Source organism: Gopherus flavomarginatus, chromosome 2 (genome assembly GCF_025201925.1).
Source record: "Gopherus flavomarginatus isolate rGopFla2 chromosome 2, rGopFla2.mat.asm, whole genome shotgun sequence".
In the NCBI taxonomy this organism is placed as follows: domain Eukaryota; kingdom Metazoa; phylum Chordata; order Testudines; family Testudinidae; genus Gopherus; species Gopherus flavomarginatus.
The window spans coordinates 141,440,742-141,466,124 of NC_066618.1; the positions used below are offsets into that span (position 1 = coordinate 141,440,742).

The window sequence follows — 25,383 nt, forward strand, 5'->3', positions numbered from 1 at the left end:
TCGTGTTGGTGTAAATTTGCACACAGATGAAGTGTGGGATTTTCAAACCCTGTTCAACATTTACCTAATTCTGCTCCCATCATGGCAGAACCCATATTGACTTCAGTGAGAGCAAAGCAGGTCAAAGCTCAGAACTTCAGATAGTGTGACAGTGCCCAGGGTTGTGAGGCATCTCATTACTATGTTCTCTCAGCGTGAGGAAGTCTTGCCTGTGCCTGCTGTGGAACAGCTCCCTGAAACCATTAGCCTCTGGCAACAAAAGCGCAACCTTCCAGGCCTTGCTGTCTCTGTACAGGTAGCAATAGGCACATATCAACCCCATAGTCTTTGAAGCATTCCCTGTAGTGTCCAGCCTCTGATCCACTGAACACCGAGAGAATTACCAGGCCTGCCGTTCTCAAAGGAACAGAACACACCAGCATGTAAGATTAAATTTAAGACCACCACTTTGCTTAACACCACAGCACTTAGATATATTTATAGTAAAAACAAGAATAAGTTTATTATCAAAGGACAGAGATTCAGAAGATAGCAAGTCAGAATATTGGAAATATATGGTAACATATAAAACAAAATAATAATATGCTTTCTAGAGACTAAGCTGAACTAACAAGTTACTCACTGTCTAAAGAATTTTATCACACCCAAAGTTCTCATCAAGTTTATCATTCTTCTGTAAAGACGAGCCCCAAATGTGAGCACTTCTCCATTTCCAATGATTCATCCATCTCTTTCTGCAAAGAATGCAACGAGTGACACACTTAATTTCAGATTTTGTGATGCAGTAAGATCCCTAGAAAACTGGTCTGAGATTCCCCCAACTCACTTTTCATTCATCACCAAACAAATATCAGCTGCTGGTGATTTAGACACTTTTCACATCAGCTGAGTTTTTTCTAGTTTGCCAGTTGTTAAAAGATCTGGATCCCATTACCAGCCCTTTGAGCATCTCAGTCATCTTACTTATTTTATGGAGAAGCTGTGGTTGAATTAAAGTCACTGTTGTCATTTCATGTTGTTGTCATGATCAAAAATTATAGCAATGTAGGTCATGCTGTTCCATATGTTACTGGTAGGCTTTTTGTTCAAACAGCAAATAAACAAGTGTATCTGTGCCCATATAATACAGCAGCAGATGCTATTGTTAAGTAACCATATAATCTCACTGCTGCAATCACAGTCATTCTTCCCCATATCCATCCTATTGTTTCGTTGCCTCCCTTCATTGTGTGTTGTCTGAAATCAGATGATAAATTCTTTGTGGCTGAGCCCATGTGTACTTTCTCTACTGTGAGTAGAGCTGGGTGGGAAATGGTTTTCTTATCCTGAAAAAAAAATATTTAAACTTTTGAGATTTCAGAATTTTTCCCATTTTACAGTGGGGCAGAACAGAGCTTTGGAAATTTTTCAGAAAGAAACAACCCAAGGATAGCCAGCAGTCCAGTAAATCAGGCAAGTTTGGACTTGAACCTGGTTCACCCTCATCCCAGGTGAGGGCCCTAACCACTGAGCACTCTTTCTCACTCTGACCAGAGAGTCTATCCTAGACCTGAGAAAACTTCTTGATGAATTGGCAATTTCTGATGGAAAAAACATTATCAAAAAATTCCTGACCAACTGTAGCTATGAGACACATAGCGCACTTGAGTGCTATAAAATAAAATTTAAAAATGGATGTGATGGGATCAGGGGCTGAGTGGACTAATGAAATGACCTTTTGTTCTTGAAAACATATTGGACACAATCTTTATACTGAAAGTTTTGGTGAGATAAGGACATGCTAAGGGCTGGTATTTGTGGGTGTGGTGAGATCTGTTTGAAGTCTCCAGCTGATCATCTTCTTGTTTGAGTGTTCTTGTTAGATCCAGATAAAATGGTGTTAACTCTTACAAAGATCTCAAATCACTTTACAGACCATAAAGGCCAGATTCATCACTGCAGGCACAGAAGGTGCTATGGGCCCACTTCAGTAGCTATATTGAGCATGATAAGGTATTTATCCCCAAGAGTAGTGGCATATCCCCCACCTCACTCTGCTGGCCCTAACAGCTTCCTATGCCAATCTATGCCAGCAAGCCCTCAGCTTCCCAGCCAAGTGGAGTTTGTAGGCACCTTACACCACTGCAGCAATACTTCTGGTGGATTTCCCAGTTAGGGGTCTGTACCTGAGGTCCTAGTAACAGAAACCAGTGAATGAATCAGGCTATATGTACAACTCTCAAATGGAGCCATCTGTGACTATATACACAGTACAGTAGTCTGCTGCCTTCCACAACCATTTCATCTTCAACATCTCTAGAAACATAAATTGTCAATACTAACATAAAATATATAATTACTTATATAGAGAGAGCTTTAATTTTCAGTTACAACGTATTTTTAACATTTTGGTGCTAGACGTGTCCTTTTCCTTCCCAGTTGTTGTTGAAACTTTCTCAATAGCCACCTTGTCCTTACTGGCATTCTATAACATTATTGCAGCTACTTATCTCAGTGTGTGAATGAATAGAACTGAATGATGAGATGCCCCTTAGAGAGAAGAAAACATTAATTAACAGCATTAAGCAGGGCTTGGATGGAGAATAGCTCTGCTCCCTCCATGGAAACAAAGATCTTTACTAACATATTATACATGCAAACTTGCTAAGCTCTTTAAGGGCCCCAATTCTGGAAGATGCTTAGTTCAATTAACTGCTACTGAAGCCATAGCAAGTTAAGGGTTTGCAGGAGGCACTCAGGATCTCACAGGATCAGGCATTGGTGTTTTTGTTAAACTGGTTAACAACTTCCATTTAACAGTTGCACACTAAATGTGAGATTTTAGCAAAGCAGGAGACTGTTGCATTAATCTCTCTTTAATTAGAAATGCAGGAGGTGAGAGAGGCAAGTAAAAAGTTTTCTCTGTCCATTGACTAACAAGATATTTCATTAGCATAAATTTCTATTAAAAAAAATCAAGGCAGTTCACTCATTCAGATAATGGAAGGGACAATTAAGGACAAAAATGTTTGATCGGAAGGAGACAGACTGTAAATCCCAGATTTTTCACTACCACAGGATCAACTGCATGTCCTCCTCATTTTCTGAAAAAAATTCTTTCGTTTTCCAAAATTTCTGAAAGCTTGATTGCTTTGTTAGTCAAATGTGTAGTAAGTGAGTCTATTGACCAAAGGGGTTTTTTTACATAAAACAACTGTTGGCAAATAATGGGAAAAAATGGGGAAATTAATTGGTTTTGGCGGTATGACAACCAATATATCTAAGATAATGGACAGGCTAATGCATGTCACCTCTCACCTACCAGAGAGAAGAGAAAGGGTGGATTCAAAACACTCTTCTTTTTTCCCCATGTAGCTCCTTTCAAAATATCAAACATCTGTAGTTGGATCCAGAGCAAGTTTGTGTGCTGCCAAGTGTAGTTTTGCTTCCTTACTGCCCTTCAGTATGGCAGATGGAATTAAGGAAGACATAAAATGCTTATAATTTATGGGTGATAAAGTGAAATCTTCAGATACCCAACCCCTCATCATAAAACCTGTGTGACCAAGAAAACAATCAAAAGTATACAAAAACCCCAAGAAGAGATTTCATCCTGAAAAAGTAAGGGAGTCAGAGACTCTGATGGCAATAGCAGATACCATGGTGATAGGTGGCATTTTAAAAACCTGAAACAGATAAAGTTAACTGGCCTAGATTATCAAAGCTGTTGAGCACCCACCTACAGGCCACTTCCCTCAGATCCCACTGAGGAATACACTAAGAAACTACAGCATCTACTCAGGACACTCCCTACACTTACACCAGAAGAAATCAACATACCCCTAGAGCCCCGACCAGGGTTATTCTATCTACTACCCAAGATCCACAAACCCGGCAATCCTGGACGCCCCATCATCTCGGGCATTGGCACTCTCACTGAAGGACTGTCTGGATATATGGACTCTCTACTCAGACCCTATGCCACCAGCACTCCCAGCTATCTCCGCGACACCACTGATTTCCTGAGGAGACTACAATGCATTGGTGACCTCCCAGAAAACACCATCCTAGCCACCATGGATGTAGAGGCTCTCTACACAAACATCCCACACACAGATGGAATACAAGCTGTCAGGAACACTATCCCTGATGATGCCACAGCACAACTGGCTGCTGAGCTCTGTGCCTTTATACTTACACACAACTATTTCAAATTTGATGACAATATATATCTCCAGATCAGTGGCACTGCTATGGGCACCCGCATGGCCCCACAATATGCCAATATCTTCATGGCCGACCTGGAACAACGCTTCCTCAGCTCTCGTCCACTCACACCCCTTCTCTATCTACGCTACATTGATGACATCTTCATCATCTGGACCCATGGGAAGGAGACTCTGGAAAAATTCCACCATGATTTCAACAGCTTCCACCCCACCATCAACCTCAGCCTGGACCAATCTACACGGGAGGTCCACTTTCTTGACACCACGGTGCAAATAAGTGATGGTCACATTAACACCACCCTATATCGAAAACCCACCGACTGCTATGCCTACCTTCATGCCTCCAGCTTCCATCCCGGGCACATCACACGATCCATTGTCTACAGCCAAGCACTGAGGTACAACCGCATCTGCTCTGACCCCTCAGACAGAGACCAACACCTACAAAATCTCCACCAAGCATTCTCAAAACTACAATACCCACACGAGGAAATAAGGAAACAGATCAACAGAGCCAGACGTGTACCCAGAAGCCTCCTACTGCAAGACAAACCCAAGAGAGAAACCAACAGGACTCCACTGGCCATCACATACAGCCCCCAGCTAAAACCCCTCCAACGCATCATCAAGGATCTACAACCCATCCTGGACAATGATCCCACACTTTCACAGGCCTTGGGTGGCAGGCCAATCCTTGCCCACAGACAACCTGCCAACCTGAAACATATTCTCACCAGTAACTGCACACCACACCATAATAACTCTAGCTCAGGAACCAATCCATGCAACAAACCTCGATGCCAACTCTGCCCACATATCTACACCAGCGACACCATCACAGGACCTAACCAGATCAGCCACACCATCACTGGTTCATTCACCTGCACATCCACCAATGTAATATACGCCATCATATGCCAGCAATGCCCCTCTGCTATGTACATCGGCCAAACTGGACAGTCTCTACGGAAAAGGATAAATGGACACAAATCAGACATTAGGAATGGCAATATACAAAAACCTGTAGGAGAGCACTTTAACCTCCCTGGCCACACTATAGCAGACCTTAAGGTGGCCATCCTGCAGCAAAAAAACTTCAGGACCAGACTTCAAAGAGAAACTGCTGAGCTTCAGTTCATCTGCAAATTTGACACCATCAGCTCAGGATTGAACAAAGACTGTGAATGGCTTGCCAATTACAGAACCAGTTTCTCCTCTCTTGGTTTTCACACCTCAACTGCTAGAACAGGGCCTCATCCTCCCTGATTGAACTGACCTCGTTATCTCTAGCTTGCTTGCTAGCACACATATATATATACCTGCCCCTGGATATTTCCATTACATGCATCTGAGGAAGTGGGTATTCACCCACGAAAGCTCATGCTCCAAAACGTCTGTTAGTCTATAAGGTGCCACAGGATTCTTTGCTGCTTTTACAGATCCAGACTAACACGGCTACCCTCTGATACTTGACACTGAGCCTGTTGTTTTCAATGAGACTTGTGGGTGCTTAGAGAGTTAAGGAAGACTTTCTTGACAGGTGGAGAAGTGGAACCGAGCCTTTTAAAGGAGAAGAATTAAAACCACTCACTGATCTATTTTAACAGGAGGAGGCTTTCTCTATTAAATCCCATCATCAGTAGAAACTGGAATTTCAGTTTAGAAGTCCTGATTTACTGTTAACACATATTACTAGAATGAAACTGTTCCTGAACCAGCCTAGTAGCAAGAGCTTTAAAAAGCTGTATATTCTTTCTGGCAAATAACTAGGACACACAGTCCAGCATGATATTCTCAGGCGTTGAAGAATTTTGTTCACTCATTGAGTCTTTTCTAGGTAACTTTCATGGTGTAAATGACCTAAATCTTGATTTGCTTGCAAGAAAAATTTGACAAGTGTAAGAGAGTGCTTTGTGATCACTAACATCACAGCTCAAATTTTGACTCATCCTGCCTGATCTTGGAGTGGACATGTAGAGCTGAAATATTTGGGGCTAGATTGTAAATTCTGCCTTGTTTTCTTTCCTTTGACAATTCACTGTAGTGCTGTGATTTGAAAGGACTGGGAATTTTGCTGATCTGTTTTACTAGCCATGCAGCATTCTTTTTCCACACCACAGTTGTTCACCTGTGTCAAAGAAGGTTGCAAATCAAGACCCTCAAAGTGAAAAAGTTCTTCCTGTTTTTTTTAAACACCATAACACTTAAATATTCTTAGATGGGTTCCGAAAAGAGGTTAAAAGCCACTCTTGTTAGAGTGTCTGTATCACAGATGTCTCAAGTGCTGTACCTTAAATCCATTTAAAACTAGCGCATAGTCCACTAAGGCTCAGTCAATATCAAGGGTAAACAGAGAGAGGCAGTCTTGGTAGGGTCTATATACTTAGCTTCTTTTACATCTGCCAGAGACTTTATACTCTAAATTGCATGAGTACGCATCATACTTAAATGACTAACAGATTTTTTTTTGGCCTCCGTCTTCATTATGTTAGCTGCTATTCAGAACTGGGATAGTAGGTCTGAGAATTCAAACAGTACTTTGAACACAAAATTAGATTGCTGAAATGTATCCACTCAGCTGATATGCAGCCCTCGTTACTTTAGTTGTGGTGGCTTATAGTGACAGTGCTGCTGCCCAGAGGTCCCAGTCAGAGATCGGGGGCCCTGCTACATGAGGTGCTGAGCATGTATAATGGGGCAAGAAACATCAAGGGCCACTTTTTGCTCTGTACTGGAATGCTCTCTAGAGAGGAAATTTGGTTTCCCCAACACTTTCTAAATTTCTCAAGGGTTTACGCTCTCATTTTTTGATCTTTACCTCTGCCCTCTCTACCCTTCCCCTTCTGCCCTCAGTGGGAGAAGCAGTTTTTTTTTTTAAACCACAGGTCCCTCAAGATTCACTCAGATTTCACTGAAGTCAAGAAACATCCCTTGGGTGCTCCTCTGTTCTACTACCCTGTTTTGTAAGTGGCTTTTGCAGAAACCATGATTTTGCAGAAGCTATGCCTGGAGCACCTCCTCAGAAAGCATGAAGGCAAAACTTTGTGCAGCTTCACACAAATTCACACTATATTAACTTACACTGTGTATCTTAGTGGCTTGAGTGAGGGGATTCCAGAGGACTCTATTTTGTTACCCCAGCCTCTTTGTGAACATGGAGGGAAATGTTCAGCCCCTAAGCCAGCTAGATCCTATTACAATAAATATTTTTCTCTACCTTACCATTAGTAACAGGCTAACTGAAGAGCAAATGGCAGGGAACAGGTAGAAAAGACCAGGGAGCACAAAAGTATATTCTCTCAATGGTAGCGTGTATGTAGTTGACAGAGACAGGGATCTCGCTGTCTGGGATGGTGCATCACATGTGCAAAGTCCAAGGTTTTCAAAAGTGACTAGAGGTTTTTTATGTGACCAACTTGACACAACAGAATGGGCCTGGTTTCCAAGGGGAGGTGGTCAGCACTTTCTGAGAATCAGAGTCTGATAAGGTGTGTCAAGTTAGATACCCAAAGTCCCCAGTCACTTTTGAAAATCATGGTCTAAATTTTAGGGTGAGAAAATTAGTCACTATAGCATGCAACCCCTTACTCCAAGTATGAGGAATTCCTTTAAAAAAGGGGCTGGAGGAGGATTTTAGTTTCCACTGATTATTCAAAGCTGTAATAGCAAAAAAAAGAAGTTGAATGAAGAAGCTTTGTTTATAATTCAGACCACCAGGAAGATTTGCAATGACCTAGACAACTTGGCTTCTACAAGCAAAACAAAAATCTTTCCTCTACCCTAGATGTTTGCATTGAGCTCTCAGAAAATGGCACACTAAGCAGCTAAAGTTTGGCAAGGAGTAGCATACTGCTGTAAAACTTCTAAATGCACCATTGAAGTAGGTAACAAAGCTGCTGCTATCAATCAATAACAGTCCATTGAAGATGGGTGGAACATGTTGTCTTAAGCAGGAAGTTGTGGGCTTGCAGTGCTGAAAGTTTGGGTTTTTCTTTACAATCACTTGAATAAAGAATACCTCCCTCTTCCAGTTTTCTACTTTCTGTTTGGGAAGTGACAGCAGAGTATACTGTGGAATTATGTTGAGAAGCAAAGAGCTATTAAAGAATTCCTCCAAATGAAAATCAGGAAGACCACCCCTTCTGGCATTCTTTACAGTGAACTAGCGTAGAAAGAAGAGTGCATGATACCACAATGGGGACACTAGCTAACTTCTTTGTTATCCTGCAATAGAGCGTGGTGATCTTTCACAAAGTAATTCTGTTGTACTGAACAGAATTACTGTTCACATTAACAGTGATGCAGTGAAGTTAATGGGCAAAATATGTCAGAACATATAGGAAGCTAATTTCTATCAACATAGTAGCAAATATCAGAATGTGATGTTCCAGTTAACTGTTGGCTTGATCCAGAACCTGGTAAGGAGTTATAAACACTTTTGGTAGCCATTTCACAGGTTGAACAAGTCACCACCTCACTGCTTGCTGATGGTTTAGAGTGCTCTACAGGGATGCTATGTGCATTGTATATTCCTGCTGTTTATATCTTAAAGCAGAGCAGCAACAGATCACGTGCCTTCCATTTGCTCTAGGATGACCAGATAGCAAGTGTGAAAAATCAGGACGGGGTGAGGGGTAATAGGTACCTATATGAGAAAAAGCCCCAAAAATCGGGACTGTCCATATATAATCAGGACATCTGGTCACCCTAATTTGCTCAGACCAATGTGGTACAGGCCTTTGACCTATTCCTTCTTAATTCAAAAGCAGTATTGACTAATGGCACACATTCTAAAAGTAATGGTTGCTTTGTAGAATTATCCACTTGCAGGTGATAATCAAAGTTAATTGCTTTTGGAGGGGAGAGGTATCCAGAAATATCCAGAAGACTGAATTAGAAAATTTAATTTATTTCTAAACTGGAAAGGCTTTTGTGTGTTTTCTCCAGGTAAATATGCTAGTTTTATATTTGATCCTCTTTCCAAGCTGCAGGGGTCAATTCTTGGAGGGATTAAAAATGTAAATACTGTAAATAATGGGATTTTCTCGTTGGGATATTATACATTGTAGTAAGATATTGTGTTCATGAACAATGGTGAGCTGAAAGTGGGCTGGTAGAACTCTGCTTCTTGGAATTTGCACAGTAACAGATTTTGAAGTAAAACAAAACCATTGCTTGTGGATGTGGTGAGAATTTAACTGTGATCATAAATTGGGATAATTTTATTGATACCTTCTGTAGCCCTTCCGCAGCAGTTAACTGGAGTAACATACTTCAGATCATTAACGTTCCACCAGAGTGTCATCACTTGAAGTGGGGATGAACTGGGTGTGCAGGTGGAACGCTAGAAGTGTTATGCCCCATATACAAGTGGTACTAAAATAATAATTTCACTTGAGCTTTACTTTGATTTCAAAGAAAATTGAGTGTGGGGTGTGAGTAGCCTGCCCGCCCACCAATAGAGGGTGGGAGACTAGTTTGATAGTACTTACCTTGATGATGGATATTTGTGAGTCTCATGAATATTGCACCAGCGAGTTATGAAGACAATGGTCCTGATTCTGATCTAACTTATTCTGAGATAAATCAGGAGTAACTTCGTTAAAGTCACTATACCAGCCTAAGAAAATGGGTGCAATATCACAGTTTCAAAAAGTTGCCATAGATGGCAGAAAGACAAATGGAGAGTAATACACGATCACTCTCTTTTTCATTGGTTGTTAGCAAAAGTAAGGGAATAGAATGACTGTCAGGTGGTTGTTCCTAGATGAGTAATTAATAAGAGGTTCAATTTGAACAATGATGCAACAAAGGACTTTTTTTTATTGCATACGTCTTAATCTCTTTGTGAGTTATTCTTCCTAAAAAAATACTGGGGAGTTGGATAAGTGAGTGCTTTACATAAAAGATCACAATTAAATGAAATGAGACAAGATTATGGTTTCAGCTTCTCTTCTTTGCCGCTAAAAATTCAAGGTCTGATTCTCCACTCACTTTAACTGGATTTGCACAATCATGACAGTGTTATGTTAATTGGAATTACACCAGTTTAAACCAGGAGAGAAGCCTATTCTGTTTGTAAAATCAAATTTGCATCACAGAGTGTGGGTGTGTGTTAGTGTTTACATTATAAAGCTGCTTTTCCACCCTTTGAAAAATAATATGACTCCAGGCACTAGTAGCACTTTGATAAGGTGACCAAAGTTTTGAAGTAGAAAATCAAAACCCTTATAAAATAGAAGCACTTGTCACATTGGCAATGGGCAGAAGTACAGATGGTTTTAATATCTGGGGAAGTTGGTGAGTTCTTGAAACCAGGAATGAGTGACTGCTTGTAGCTTGTACCACTTCATCTGATAACTTGTTGCCATTCCAGCCACTAGATCCTAATTCCTCCTTCCCTGCAACAGGCTTGCTACCTTTATAAGGAAACTTGAGGGCCAGATGCATTCATACTGTGCCTCAGTCTTGAATTGTTGCGTACTCTGGAACACAATTGTGTTTGAAGAGCACTGGCAGTTTTCTCAGTATTAAATGAGGATTTTTCCCTAAGAAAATTGCCCATGGGATTCAGTGTTCATCACGTGGAAGTCAATGGTTTTATAGCAAATTGTATTGTTTGGGGTGATACGTGTTATTTAGGTGAGTGTCCAACCTAAAGTATAAAGCACCAGTAAGGTGAAGAATGCAATACTGTCTCACTAATAAATTAATCCAGAGTTAATGGGTCTAATTATTCTCTCACTTACAGTGGAATTGACAGTGGTGGCGATTCCTCAAGGTCGAGGATGATCTCTTTCACAGGTGTCATTTTTTATGGGTCCTTTGGTGACTGAGGAGTCCGATCCTTGGGCCACAGGCTCATTGGCAGATGTTGCAGGTTGTATTCGAAGTCAAGGTTGGGCCACAATTGCTGTGTGATGGTTGTCTGTCCTTTCTCATGTTTTTCTGCAACCAGAGTAAGGTGATTTTCTTCAAAAGTGAGTGGACGTTCCTTCCCTGACAAGTCTTCACCAATTATCCCTATCCTGAGCTACAGACTCCCAGTGTGTGATGTCAATGCTGCATCTCTTGATGTGTATCTTGAGAGTGTCTTTAAAGTGTTTCTTTTGACCTCTCCTTTTCCTTTCTCCTTTGGTGAGTAGGGTGTACAGCAGTTGTTTTGGAAAGCGTACATCAGGCATGCGCACACAGTGCCTGCTGCACCTCAGTTGGTGCTGCATAATCAAGGCTTCAGCACTGAAGATGTTGGCCTCTGTGAGGACACTGACATTAGTGCGATGATCCTCCCACTTTATATTGAGGATCTTCCAAAGAAAGTGCTGGTACTGACGTTCCAGGTTTTTTGAGTATTTTCTATAGGTCACCCAAGTCTCACAGCTGTAGAGGAGAGTTGGGATTATCACCACTTTATGAACTAAAAGTCTAGTGTGTGTTCTGTTGTTGTGATTGTTGAACTCCCGGCAAGACAGTCTACCAAAGGCAAAGCTGGCACAGCAGATTCTGTGCTCAATCTCGATGTCTGTGTCTGCTCTCTGTGAGAGACAGGGGCGGCTGCAGGCACCAGTGCACCACGCGTGTGCCTGGGGTGGCAAGCCGCCCTCATGGCAACTGGCAGGTCACCATGAGGGCGGCAGTCAGGCTGCCTTCTGTGGCATGCCTGCAGGAGGTCCGCCGGTTCTGCAGTTTCGGCAGCAATTCAGTGGCGAGTACACCAAAGGAACGGGACTGGCAGACCTCCTGCAGCCATGCCGCCGAATCCGAGTTACCAGCGGACCTCCCGCAAGCATGCCACTGAAGGCTGCCTGACTGCTGTGGTTGGGGCGGCAAAATACATAGAGCCGCCCCTGGTGAGAGATGGCTGCCAAGACAGGCAAAATATTCTACTAAACTAGGAATAAATCCATGGCAATCAGTTACACCAGTGTAAACATAGTGACAGTGAAAAGAGTAAGGGCTGATAAATTTTTTTGAAACCTGGAATGATAAAATACTGTCAGGTTTATGTTTTTCAGTCATGAAAGATGCAAATGAAGATGCAGTTCTGGGGTTGTGTTTTACTGTAGATTATAAGGTAATGATGATGTGGTTTGTTTTATGGAAATTGTTATATCCCCAAAATATGGCTAGGTCTATGCGGGTAAATCAGTGCATGTGTCTTGAAAATTAAACTGAATAAATTCTTTTTGTAACAAGTAACATCAACTCTACAGTGGAAGCTAGAGGTGTTTTCAAATAGACATGGGCACCCTCTGGTCTATCTAGAATTAGGAATTGTTGACGTTTCCTTTATAAACCTCAACAATAAGACTGTTTCTAATATACCCATTAATATCTGCTGCAGGCAGAAACCTGTCATAAGGTGCCATGGTTTCCTTCTGAAGCCATAAATCCTTTCCTGATATTGAAGTCCTGGCAGACTTTCTCAAAGCTTTGGGTGAACCTGACCCAAGCTTACCACTTTGATTATGATAGTTTTGCATAGCTCTTGGTGTAAATGATTCTTTAAGCAAAGAGTATCTGGTGCATACTAAATGAAATGGTTGCTGTAACCAGGCCCACTGACAGTGGGGGGGGGGGGCAAAAGGGGCAAGTTCCCAGGGGCCTGGGTGATTTAAAAGGGCCCAGGGGTCCCCGGCTGCTGCCGCAGTAGTGGCAGTGGCAGCCAGGAATCCCGGGACCTTTTAAATTGGGCTTCTAGGCACGTTTTCATCACTTCTGCCCAGGCCCTGCCCCTCCAGGGATGGCCCTGGCCCTGGGGCCCGGAATTTTTGTCAGCGGGCCTGGCTGTAATACAGTACAGTTTTACAGGGGGCTACTTGAAGTTGAAATTCAAGATCCTTGTGTCATAAACAGATAGCTAAGGGTTAATGTCTCTTTCACCTGAAGCACCTGACCAGAGGACCAATCAGGAAACCGGATTTTTTCAACTTTGGGTGGAGGGAATTGAGTGTCTTTGTCTTTGTTTTCCGTCTGCCTGCCTTCTCTGAGCTTTGGAGAAGTAGCTCTACTTTCTAGTCTTCTGTTTCTAAGTGTAAGGACAAAGAGATCAGATAGTAAGTTCTATGGTTTTCTTTTCTTTGGTATTTGCATGAATATAAGTGCTGGAGTGCTTTGATTTGTATTCTTTTTGAATAAGGCTGTTTATTCAATATTCTTTTAAGCAATTGACCCTGTGTTGTATCATCTAAATACAGAGAGAACATTTGTACTTATTTTTCTTTCTTTTTTATATAAAGCTTTCTTTTAAGACCTGTTGGAGTTTTTTTTTACTGCAGGGAAATTGAGTCTGTACTCACCAGGGAATTGGTGGGAGGAAGAAATCAGGGGAGATCTGTGTGTGTTGAAGTGGCTAGCCTGATTTTGCATTCCCTCTGGGTGAAGAGGAAAGTACTTTTTGTTTCCAGGATTGGGAACAGAGAGGGAGATTCACTCTGTTTGGATTCACAGAGCTTGTGTCTGTGTATCTCTCCAGGAGCACCTGGAGGGGGGAAGGGAAAAAGGATTATTTCCCTTTGTTGTGAGACTCAAGGGATTTGGGTCTTGGGGTCCCCAGGGAAGGTTTTTCAGGGGGACCAGAGTGCCCCAAAACACTCTAATTTTTTGGGTGGTGGCAGCAGGTACCAGGTCCAAGCTGGTAACTAAGCTTGGAGGTTTTCATGCTAACCCCCATATTTTGGACGCTAAGGTCCAAATCTGGGACTAAGGTTATTACATGGTGTGCAGCTGGTGGGAGATAGACAGAACCCAGAAGCCAGTAGAAATATTATATTTTTCTTTTCTCTGCTAAGGGCTTTTTAGCAGAGAGAAACAGTTTGGTTTTAAAAGGGAACCAGAGAGAAATTTTTTTTTTCTGCTCTCTCTGGCAGTTTGTGGCTTGCATGTTAAGCGAGAAGCCATTAAGAACCTGTTAAGGGTCTTTTGTCATGCAATAGCCCTCCCATTAGGGGGCAAGTACCAGCACTTATAGGCATGCAAATAAAGTGGTTTTTCTGGTTTCCCTTCATTGAACATTAGCTAGAGAGAGAAAAGGAAAAAAGCACTGTTGCTAGGCAGACTCCAGGAGGCAACAGAACCTGCAGTTCAGAAGATAAACACCGGAGGGCACCCCAACACAAGAAAACAGGAACCATGACTTCTAAGGCAAAAATTGACGCCGAAGAACAAATCAAAGAAGCTCAACACAGGCGACAACTGGAAATAAAACAAAAAGACATGGAGATGAAAGAAAGAGAAGAACAGATCAAAGAGGCAGCCTACCAAAGAGAACAGGCAGCCTTCCAAAGAGAACAGGCAGCCCAAGAGGCAGCACACAAAAGAAAACTAGAAGAAGAAGAGGTGGCCCACCGCCGAGAAATGGAAAACCACCATGTAATAACCTTTTTCATCACTTCTGCCCAGGCCCTGCCCCTCCAGGGATGGCCCTGGCCCTGGGGCCCGGAATTTTTGTCAGCGGGCCTGGCTGTAATACAGTACAGTTTTACAGGGGGCTACTTGAAGTTGAAATTCAAGATCCTTGTAAATACTGAACCATTGTTTAGAGAGATGTTTGAAGGCATTTTTTCAAAGATGTATTGTGAGCTTGATCAGCAGCTGCCTTTTTTTATTAAAAAAAATTGAAGTACATTGTGCAATGCAAGGCAAATAAAAAAAGATAACATAATTATAAACCAATGTTACTGTACCTGCTGATGATGAATGTGTCAGGTGTTTGGGCTTAATTATGATCTCCTGTATGCTGGCATAAATCAAGATTAACTTCATTTATTTAAATGGAGTTTCACCATTCTGAGATCAGAATCAGGTTCTTTGTCAGCCAGTCCTTTTTGTCCAAATTTTCCCATCTTTAATAGTCACATTTGGTCACATTCTGATACCCTTGCTCATGTTGAAGAGGGCATTCACTTATGAATGACCCTCTTGACATTAACGGGACTACATGTAAGATAATTTTACAAATAACAATGAGTAGGGTGGCACCATGGGGCTCTTTATGACCAGAATGGGGGCCCTGTTTTCAGAATGGAGAGAGGTAAATAGTGGTGTTCCCCAGGGGTCTGTACTGGGACCAGTTCTATTCAGCATATTATAAATGACCTGGAAAAGGGGGTAAACAGTGAGGTGGCAAAATTTGCAGACGATACAAAACTATTCAAGATAGTTAAGTCCCAAGCATACTGCAAAGAGCTACAAAAGGATCTCACAAAACTGGGTGACTGGGCAACAAAATGGCAGATGAAATTCAGTGTGGATAAATGCAAACTAATGCACACTGGAAAACATAATCCCAGCTATACATATAAAATGATGGGATCTAAATTAGCTGTTATCACTCACGAAAGAGATCTTGGAGTCATTGTGGATAGTTCTCTGACAACATCCACTCAATGTGCAGCAGCAGTCAAAAAAGCAAACAGACTGTTGGAAATCATTAAGAAGGGGCTAGATAATAATGCAGAAAAGATCATATTGTTTCTATATAAGTCCATGGTACACCCACATCTTGAATATTGCATGCAGATGTGATCACCCCTTCTCAAAAAAGATATATTGGAATTGGAAAAGGTTCAGAAAAGGGCAATAAAAATGATTAGGAGTACAAAACGACTTCCATATGAGGAGAGATTAATAAGGCTGGGAATTTTCAGGTTGGAAAAGAGATAACCAAGGGGAGATATGATAGAGATCTATACAATCATGACTGGTGTGGAGAAAGTAAATAGGGAAGTTTTATTTACTCCTCATAACACAAGAACTAGAAGTCACCAAATGAAATTAATAGGCTGCAGGTTTAAAAAAATCCAAAAGGAAGTATTTCTTCACACAATGCACAGTCAACCTGTGGAATTCCTTGCCAGAGGATGTTGTGAAGGCCAAGACTATAACAGCATTAAAAAAAATCTAGTAAGTTCTTGGAGGATAATCAGTCCATCAATAGCTATTAACCAGGATGGGCAGGGGTGGGGTCCCTAGCCTCTGTTTGCCAGAAGCTGGGAATGGGCAACAGGGGATGGATCACTTGATTACCTGTTCTGTTCTTTTCCTCTGGCATTGGCACTGACCACTGTTGGAAGACCAGATACTGGGCTAGATGGACCTTTGGTCTGACCCAGTATGGCTGTTCTTATGTAAAAGAGGGCAAACTGTCCCCCTTACTCAAATTGTATAGTATTTTACTCTGCAAGACACCACAGTTATGTCAGTGGGGGCATCCCACAAAGCAAAGCTCTACTCGGCATGGGGACTGAATCTGGATCTCTGTTAAGAACATTAGATTGAGGAGGTTTCTGTCTTCTAGTCTAGAGCAATAAGATCAAGGCTCCTGTATTAATAGTCTCTTTATTTTAAATGTCATATTTGGAAAAAATAGCAGTTACTCACTAAATTATTTTGTAACGTTATTGCATTTATATGTAATTTGGCAGTGTTTGCAATTAATTGTTGTGTTTTATTTATGCAAATTGATTTGACCATGGAAAGGGTGAAAATAAATATTACATCAACCAGTTAATTAATTTATAAAAGAATATGTAAAATGAACCTCAGACAGTCGGGTGTCTGTCATGACATTTACAATCAAAAACAACCTCAATTTACGCTGTTCAGGGCAAGAAATCTTAGGACTATTTCTTTCTGAAGCTTCAGTCTCCTCTCCTATTTGGCCAAGACACTGGTGATGGGTGTTATCCAAAGACCATTGAAGTCAGTGGAAAGACGTTCATTGAGTCATTCCACTGACTTGAATTTAATTGACTGGAGGGCTTTGAATCAGACCCTAAATCTGAAATTAGGGAAATAAAATAGACTATAACTGTCCAAGATATGTTTACCTGCACCCCCTATGCCAGGCTCTAAATAATTCAGAGGCTTCAAATTATTGTCGAAAGAAGGATTAAAGGTGATTTATGGGAAGAATTAGATTTACTGGTTGAAATAGGTTAATGTAATAGCTCTAATTCAGACTGCACTCATTTAATTACTTTGTAATTCCACAGGATCAAAGAGAAGAGCCTGCATCAAGGTTTATGAGATACTGATGCACTCTCGCTGGCAACCTCTTGTTGTTTACTCAAGAAAAAACAGTTTGTGCCAGACCTGCATTTTGTGTGACACATTTACCATGACTGCCAAGTCTGCCTGGATTTCAAGGGAGAGACTTTCCCTTCAAAATGCCCTATGTTTTAGGGGAATGTGCACTTAGTTTGAGACAGGAGAACATGGATTCAATTGTCTCCTCGTCCACTGACTGGTATTTTCCTGTGCTTTTCACTTACCCTTATTAGAACTTGTTTACATGGCGCGTTACTGTGCAGCAAGCCAAGGTGTGAACCTACAGCAGAGTAAAAATCCTGGAGTAAGCCAAGCTACACTCTGAGACTTTCACTGTGCTATAGCATTGTCCCAGGGGACATGACAGGGCTTACCGTTTGGTTCAATGGCTCTTAGCACCTCCACTATACAAATTGTTCCAAGCACCCCTGGACATAGGACTCCAAGTAGCTGTGATGTTGCTGTGAAAAGGATCCATTCCTAACAGAAGGAACAAGAGGAAAAACTAATGGCAGTGAAGCAGGGAATGAAAATATTAGCATAGTGGATCAAGCTGTAAATTAATCAAACCTACAGAACTTTAAGTGTTAAACTTGATATAAACCCACAAAAGTAAGAAAATAATTTAGAGGGAAGGGCCTGGCTTAAATTGCTGGGGTCACCTCACATTTAAAGCAGGAGTCTACACATTTTGTTTCCAGATTTACAGTGTCTTGCCATTATTTCTTTTACATTGTTCTGGATATATCTATATTATTATTGTGGTGAGTGGAGGTGGTTCATCGTGTTGGGGTGGTTGTTAAATAAATAATAGGCTTGATTAATAATTAAATATTTATATTACCATAGTGTCCCAAATGTGCTAGGCACTATACAAGCATATCAAACTCTAAAGGCAGGAACTGTCTTCTATGTTCTAAGTCTCTCATCCAGTGTCCACTGAAGTCACATAGACATGCGTAGAGAGGAGTCCAATGCTAAATGAGCTGAGGAAGCAAAAAAAAGAATGTTGATAGTCTCTGAGGTCCCGTCTACACTAGCAAGTTTTTGCACAGTAAAGCAGCTTTCACTCCTCTTGCCTTTGTAGTTTAAGGAATAACTCCACTGCCACTCGTGACGTGTTGGTCAGAGCGAGCAGCATACTGGTCAGCAGTTCAGGATCCATTCCTGCAGCCTGAAAGAGGCAGGGCTTGCAGTACAGATGGTGCCAAATGTGGACAGAAGCACAGGGATTGCTGGGATGCGAAGCAATGCATCACGGGGCATTGGGACTGGACCCAGGATTCCCCGCGACCCCTTCTGCCTTTCCACAAGTTTTAGCAGCAAAAAAGAAAGAGATGCTCTGTGGAATAGCTGCCCAGAGTGCATCACTCCAAATAGTGCTGCAAGTGTGAACACGCTATTGCTCAGGCAGCTGTCAGTGTGAATGCACACAGCGATTTTCCTTCGGCGCTCTCTGAGCGGCGCCGTAACTGCCAGCACTGTAACTGTGCCAGCGTAGACATGCCCTTAGCTTCATGAGCCAGTAACTCAGTTTTCAAAGAGGTAAACTGCTAGTCTGTTATGTTTCAGTGTATCCTGTTAATAACACTTTGGTCTGTTATAGAATCTTTCATCTAAGGGTCTCCACACAATGTACAAATATTAAGTATGATTCACAGTGTCCCTGAAAGACTAAGTAAAAAATAAATACTGATTATTACACCATGATGGGTAAGTCAAGTCACATTTGCTCAAAGTCGCACAGCAATTCAGTTTCGAAAGAGAACTCAGAGCAGGGGACTTGGGAATCAGTTCTCCTGATCACATATAGACTCTCCTTCAGTCAAGGACATTGATGATTGCAGAGAAAACTGTGAGTACAGTTATCTTTAGTGTAATTGAAATTAATCAAAGATAATCTATTTTTAAAACCATTTAGCTTTAACCCACTGGTCTGAGGAAAAATGTCTGTCTTTCTGCCATTATTCCAACTACTGCAGTCTCAGCTTTTTGCGGATGAAAACTACTCTTACATTCAAAGATAAAATGAACTGGGAGGATTGTAAATTAATTCCTTTTCCCCCAGCAATTTTGTTTCCTTTGTCTGTAATGCTGCATACATACATGCTGCATTGCCAGAATTTGTCCTTACCATGGCCTTGTCTTTGCTAAAATTCTTATTTATAACTTTAATCACTTTTATTACAATCATTATTTCTTCTTTCTTCTTAAATCTTATTCTGAACATCAGAGAGTCTAGATCAGTTTCATCAGACTCCCTTTTCACTCCAAGTAGTCTTTTATAAGTCCTGTTTTCTCTTGCCTTCCCTGGTTTCACATCCATCTCTGGAAAAGTTGGTGAAAGTTTTTGGCAATTTTGAGTTACTCCGTGGACTTGCTCCATCATACCCCTCTGGCCCTAATGCACCTGTTCTACAGTCCACTCGTGTAATAGAGGATGCCACTTGACACTTCACTACTAGGAGTCATCGTGTGCTTCCTATCTTTGTGCTGTGCAGTCTGTCTGGAGCTCTCTCTCTTCCAACCATTGGGGCATTATATGTCAACTGAAAAATTGCCTTTTCTCTTTAGCTTATGACTGGGGCTGTGTAAGTCATTTTGTGATAGTCGATTTGACAAATGCTACATAAAAGTAAACTCTTAACTGAGCAGTCAAAATGGTTCAGCCTCTTGTTGCCTTAAGCAACAACCAGGCCAAAGAGTATGAGACAGTGAAAGGCGGCTGTCCTGGACCAGATGGGGCTGTTGGACGAGAAATACAGGCAAAACTTTTGGGCAGCCCGGTGGATGGAGGGTTTGCAGCCCTGAGCTTCTGCCCCAAAATTGACCGACTGGGCTACATAGTGGCTACAGCCCAACACTCAGATGGTGGGAGAAATAATGGACCAGGTGATTCTTGAGCAGTTTGTGCAGGGCATCCTGGAGAACATGTGGGTCTGGGTCCAGAGGCAACAGCCGACAATCGTGGTGAATGCCGTCAAAATGATGGAGGAATACGCAACCTGGACTAGGGGAAGAAGCCTGGATAACTTCCCCCTGGAAGAAGCCTGGAAAAAAAGGAGCAAGCTAAAGGGGCCCCCAATCACCCAGGTCAACTGGTCTGCTGGCGATGTGGGCAGCAGAGACACAAATCCTGGGACTGCCCAGTGATGGAGTGCGAGCTTGCTGAATTTTGTGGTTGGATGGGTGAGGGAGAGAAGAAACAGGGGCAAGGGCTAGCAACCATCCCCATAAGGGTGGGGAGGAAGCCCCAGAGAGGTTTGGTCGATACGGCCTCAGGCAGCTCTCTCATTCAGCTCAGGCTGGTGAAGCCACACTGGTTCATCCCCAGGAGACAAATGATGCTAGAGTGCATCCATGGGGATTGGAGGCCCTGTCCGATGGCGCAGGTGCACATGGAGGTTGGGGGGCAGATTCGCCTGGCAATGGGTGGGGGTAGTAGATGTGCTGCCGTACCCTGTTGTGCTGGAGACAGATTGGGGGCCCCATCCCAAGGGGAAAAACAGCCATAGGGGGAGACTCTCGGGTAGGAGGATAGAGGAGCCCCCAGGAAAGGCGGCGAAACCCCTGTGCCCAGCTGCCCCGGTGAGGGGCGGCGAGATCCAGGTCTCCAGAAGACAGAAGCAGGTACTAGACAACAAAGCCAGGGAGAAGACAGGAAAGAAGAGGAGAGCGAGCGACCGAAGGGGTGCCCCACTATGGAAACCCCAGGAGAGGAGATCCAAGGTTTAAAGGGGGAAGGTCCTGGGAAATGTCTGCAGGGGGATCTTCCAGGCAATGAGGGCCAGGCCCTCTAGGGCTTGATACCTGCACCAAAGGCCCAGGACAGCCGGTGTGGGGGCCAGGCCTACCCAACTCCCCTGACAAGCAAGAAGGAGGAGCAGCCGAGAGGGGAACCATCTGGTTGTGATTGGTGTGCAGACCTCTGGGCAGAAGTAGAGTTGTGGGGCGGTCAACCCCCCCACCCCCACCCATGACTTTTGTAGGTGGACAACAGTCAAACCCTGCGAGGAGGATCCAGGGGACCTCCCAGTGGAGGGCAGTAAGCTGCCCTGAAATCACCTCCCAGGTAGAGGGAGAAAGGGCAGGGCTTCCGCTCCCCACCACCCCCGCAGTTACTTAGGTGAGGAGGTATGGGGCAGGACACTGCAGGGGAAGCCCATATCAGCTCCTGTCACTCCAGCCCCATTCAGGGGAAATGGGTTGGGGCTGAGCCACTAGCTAGGACTCGCCTGGAAACTGGCCACATCTGCCAGACTCGTTAACAGGGGCTAAAAGCTTGGCAGGAAGTGAGTCCAGTCTGGGGGCACAGAAGGAGCCTGCTACCCTGTTGCCACTGAGGCCTGTGCTAGACCAAGCCTGTAAATAATCTGTACATTGTTGGAGCTTGGTGGTGGGGACTGGACACAGGACTAAAGAGCATGGGTGTTGCACCAGCTTGCAGTGGTGAGCTCATTGGGAAGTGGGGCCAGGAGGCTGAACCCAGTGGGGCGCAGTGAGCATGACACTTAAGTTAACTCTTTAATTCTTTAGAAAGTAAAAGTAAGTGAAACTGAGCCTGCAAAGATGCTGTGATACTGCTGAATGAGGGACAGCACCCCTTCTGGACTGTTCCACAGAAGTGCGAGCAAGATGGATTTGCCAATGTGATGCCCTATAGACCCCAAGAAAGGTTGTATCTTGATTGCCAGTGTGGCTGAGTGCCTGGAATGGATGCCACGTATGAGCCACATATGTGGAAAATGCAGAATATTATTTGGTCACATAACAGTTAAAATACAATTATGGGGAGTGAGGGGGGAAGAATGTTCCCAGTTAATCAGTCCACTTGGTGTTTTATCCTTAAATTTGAAACCATAATTGGATCAAAGTAATACCTATACCCAAATTTGTTGAACCAGTAGTAATAAAAAGTTGACCAAGCTTTTGTTTTGAGACTATACAGTTGCTCCCCAACTTTACAACATGCCTAGTACTAAATGAAACCTACATCTAAAGTCTTTATTAAAATAAAATACAAATCACCTAGCTCATATCTAAAAAAATCAAATTTAGTAAATAATCAAGTGGAACAAGTATAAAACCAGTCAGCTGGTGGGATCAAATAAATACAGTTGGGTAACACCCAATTGTAACATTCAGTTTTAAGATATTGTTATGGATACAAGTATTTATAGTTATAGCAATGCTTATAAATATGATGTAAAATAAGATGTATACTAAAGGATTGGCAAGAGACAGAAAGAAAACAGGCATTGGAATATGTCATCATACTTTGTCATGCAAAATGATGACAACGCCCTTGAAAATATTTTATTCCCAAGAGTGTTGAGTTGGGGAATTGCTAAAACACATATGTCCTAACTGACTCAGCACTTCAACATGCAACAAGCAAAATTGCTGACAAAGCTTTCTAAATAACAAATTAATATATAAGAAACAAGTGACCCATGGCCCAAATTGGAGACCACTGGTCCAGAGACTGAGATGAGCATTATGTGCCCACTCTAGATCTCTTCTCAGGTGTCTATCATAGCCTGGGACTTTTCCTCAACATTGGGAAAACCAAGATGCTCCACCAGCACAAGTTGTCTCTTTTCTCCTACAACTTATCATTAGTGGTGACATTTCTCTTACCTTGGTAGCCACCTCTCCCAGACAGCCAATCTTGATGTGGAGATTGAACATAGAATCAGCTGGGCCAGTGTATCCTTCGGAAAGTTGCTCTGTCATGTCTTTATCAGCAGAGATCTGTGGAATAAAATTAAGATCCCGGTGTACAATGGAGTAATTATCCCCACTCTTCTTTATGGGTGTGAGACATGGGTGACATATTGAAGCCAACTTAAGCATCTGGAGTGGTACCAACAGTGCTGCCTTAGGAAGACTCTCTATATCAGATGGGAAGACTGTTGCACGAATGCCAGCGTTCTCTCTGCAGCTAACGTCACCAGTGTTGAGGTGAAGATTATGAACCATCAGCTTTGCTGGGTTGGCCATTGTGTGCAGATGCTGATACTCATCTTCTGAACAAGTCATCTTTTCTCAATTTAGTCATGGTAAGAGGACGCATGGGGGATAGAGGAAATGCTACAAGGACACCCTGAATGTCCATCTTTTGGAGGGAGTGTAATTGTGCCTTAGTGGGTTACAACTGAGGATGCCAAATTCAGGATGAACTGCTGAGAAATAGGGGAAACACAACCCAAAACTGGTGGTTATTCTTTTATAAGATATACCAAACCAGCCACGAAAGTAAACTCCTGTTTCACCACACTGGCTAACAAGAAAACATAGAGGCAGTTTCCTTAGGCATTCCAGTTCTTATATCACCACCAAAAACACTGGATTCAGAGACGAATGGTTCTTTATAACCAGTCTCATCAAATAATAGGTTCTTCTGATCTCAAAGGACCAGCCACACACCCAGGACAATATATAACTTAGATCTTACCCAAAAATCACGCTGATGATAATCCTTTAGTATCTAAAATCTAAAGGTTTATTCAAAGGAAGGAAGGAAGGTGAGAGTTAAAATGGGTTAAAGGAATCAGTTACATACAGTAATGGCAAAGTTCTTGGTTCAGGCTTGTAGCAGTGACGGAATAAACTGCTGGCTTAAGTCAAGTCTCTGGAGTACATCCAACAGCTTGAATGGATCATTCAGTCTTTTGTTCAGCACTTCAGTTTGTAGCAAAGTTCTTCCAGAGGTAAGAAGCAGGATTGAAGACAAAATGGAGATGTTTCCAGGGCCTTTTAATAGCTTTTGCCATGTGGAGGGCATCCTATTGTTCTTACTGTGGAAAATTACAACAAGATGGAGTTTGGAGTCACATGGGCAAGTCACATGTTCATGCCTAATTTCCCTCAGTCATTGCAGGAAGCCATTACCTACACTCCAGACAGCACATTTACATGACAGTCCAGTTAGTGTAGATTGGCGTCTCCCATAGTCCCTTGTCAACCAGGTGTTTCTTGATGAACCACCTCATTTGAACAGTTCCTCCAAGATGTGCTGGCTAGCTACTTTGTGGGCGTTACCCCAGGAGCAGACATTTGAAATCCAAGTATACAGCCAATACTTATAACTTCAAATACAAAAATGATGCATGCATGCAGATAGCATAATCATAACCAGCAGATCAAAACCTTTTCATAGACACATCACTTGACAATTTTGTACAATATTTGCTGCAAATATAGAACAGTGGTTGCAACAATTATCTATATAGTCATATTTTAATCAGATAACGTCCCAGGGAGGCACTGACCCCATGAATTGGGAAGAGCTGACTGGCAATAGACTGCAATGGCATCACATCATACATCAAGCCTCAGCCCATTTTCCAGAGAATCACCTTGCTCAAGAGGCTAAGAAATGGCAAAGGGTACAGCATCCTGGCCAGCAGTTGTGCTCTCTCCAAGCAACCACTTGTCACATATTTGAAGAAACCTGTAAAGCACAAATTGGACTCCTTAACCATCTTAAGTTTCATCAATGACTTTTCCCTCTGGCAGATATTGTAGATCATTAGGGTTGGAGGGACCTCAGGAGATCATCCAGTCCAACCCCCTACTCAAAGCAGGACCAATCCCCAAATGGCCCCCCCTCAAGGACTGAACTCACAACCCTGGGTTTAGCAGGCCAGTGCTCAAACCACTGAGCTATCCCTCCCCCTCAAAATCACAGGCTGTCAGGGACCTCAGCTAGTCCAACCCCCTGCTCAACAGAGGACCAATCCCCAACTAAATCCCCAAATGGCCCCCTCCAAGGTTGAACTTACAACCCTGGAGTTAGCAGGCTAATGCTCAAGCCACTGAGCTATCCCTCCCTATCCTTGTACTGAGGAGTAGCCAACGATGATGTGTTCTGGGACTCTGGAACTTGGTAACTTGGGCCCCCTACCTTATTTATTTTATTGTGTGTCATATGTATATTATGTGTATTGTGTGTACATTGTATATTAAACTGTAAGTGATAATGATACTGTCTGAAAATATATAAATAAAGGTGAAAAATTGATTAAGCTAAATTGAGTAGAATTGTGCCTCGGTTTCCCATTTTACAGGGTAATGCTGTTCTATAATTCAGCAAAGTAGCCCATTTGGGCCTGATTCAAAG

The 25,383-nt window shown here is 42.6% G+C and overlaps 2 protein-coding genes across 3 annotated transcripts in view; both read left to right on the forward strand.

Annotated features, from left to right (window-relative positions):
* Positions 1–25,383, forward strand: part of FBXL7 (F-box and leucine rich repeat protein 7) — a 348,004-nt gene that overhangs the window by 236,308 nt on the left and 86,313 nt on the right. The window lies entirely within an intron of this gene.
* The window catches only part of LOC127043556 (uncharacterized), a 33,497-nt gene continuing 11,874 nt past the window's right edge, over positions 3,761–25,383 (forward strand). Inside the window, exon 1 of the mRNA XM_050937496.1 lies at positions 3,761–4,454. Within this exon, the coding sequence (XP_050793453.1) occupies positions 3,936–4,454 (519 nt within the window). The 5' untranslated portion in view covers positions 3,761–3,935. The remainder of the gene's footprint in view (positions 4,455–25,383) is intronic.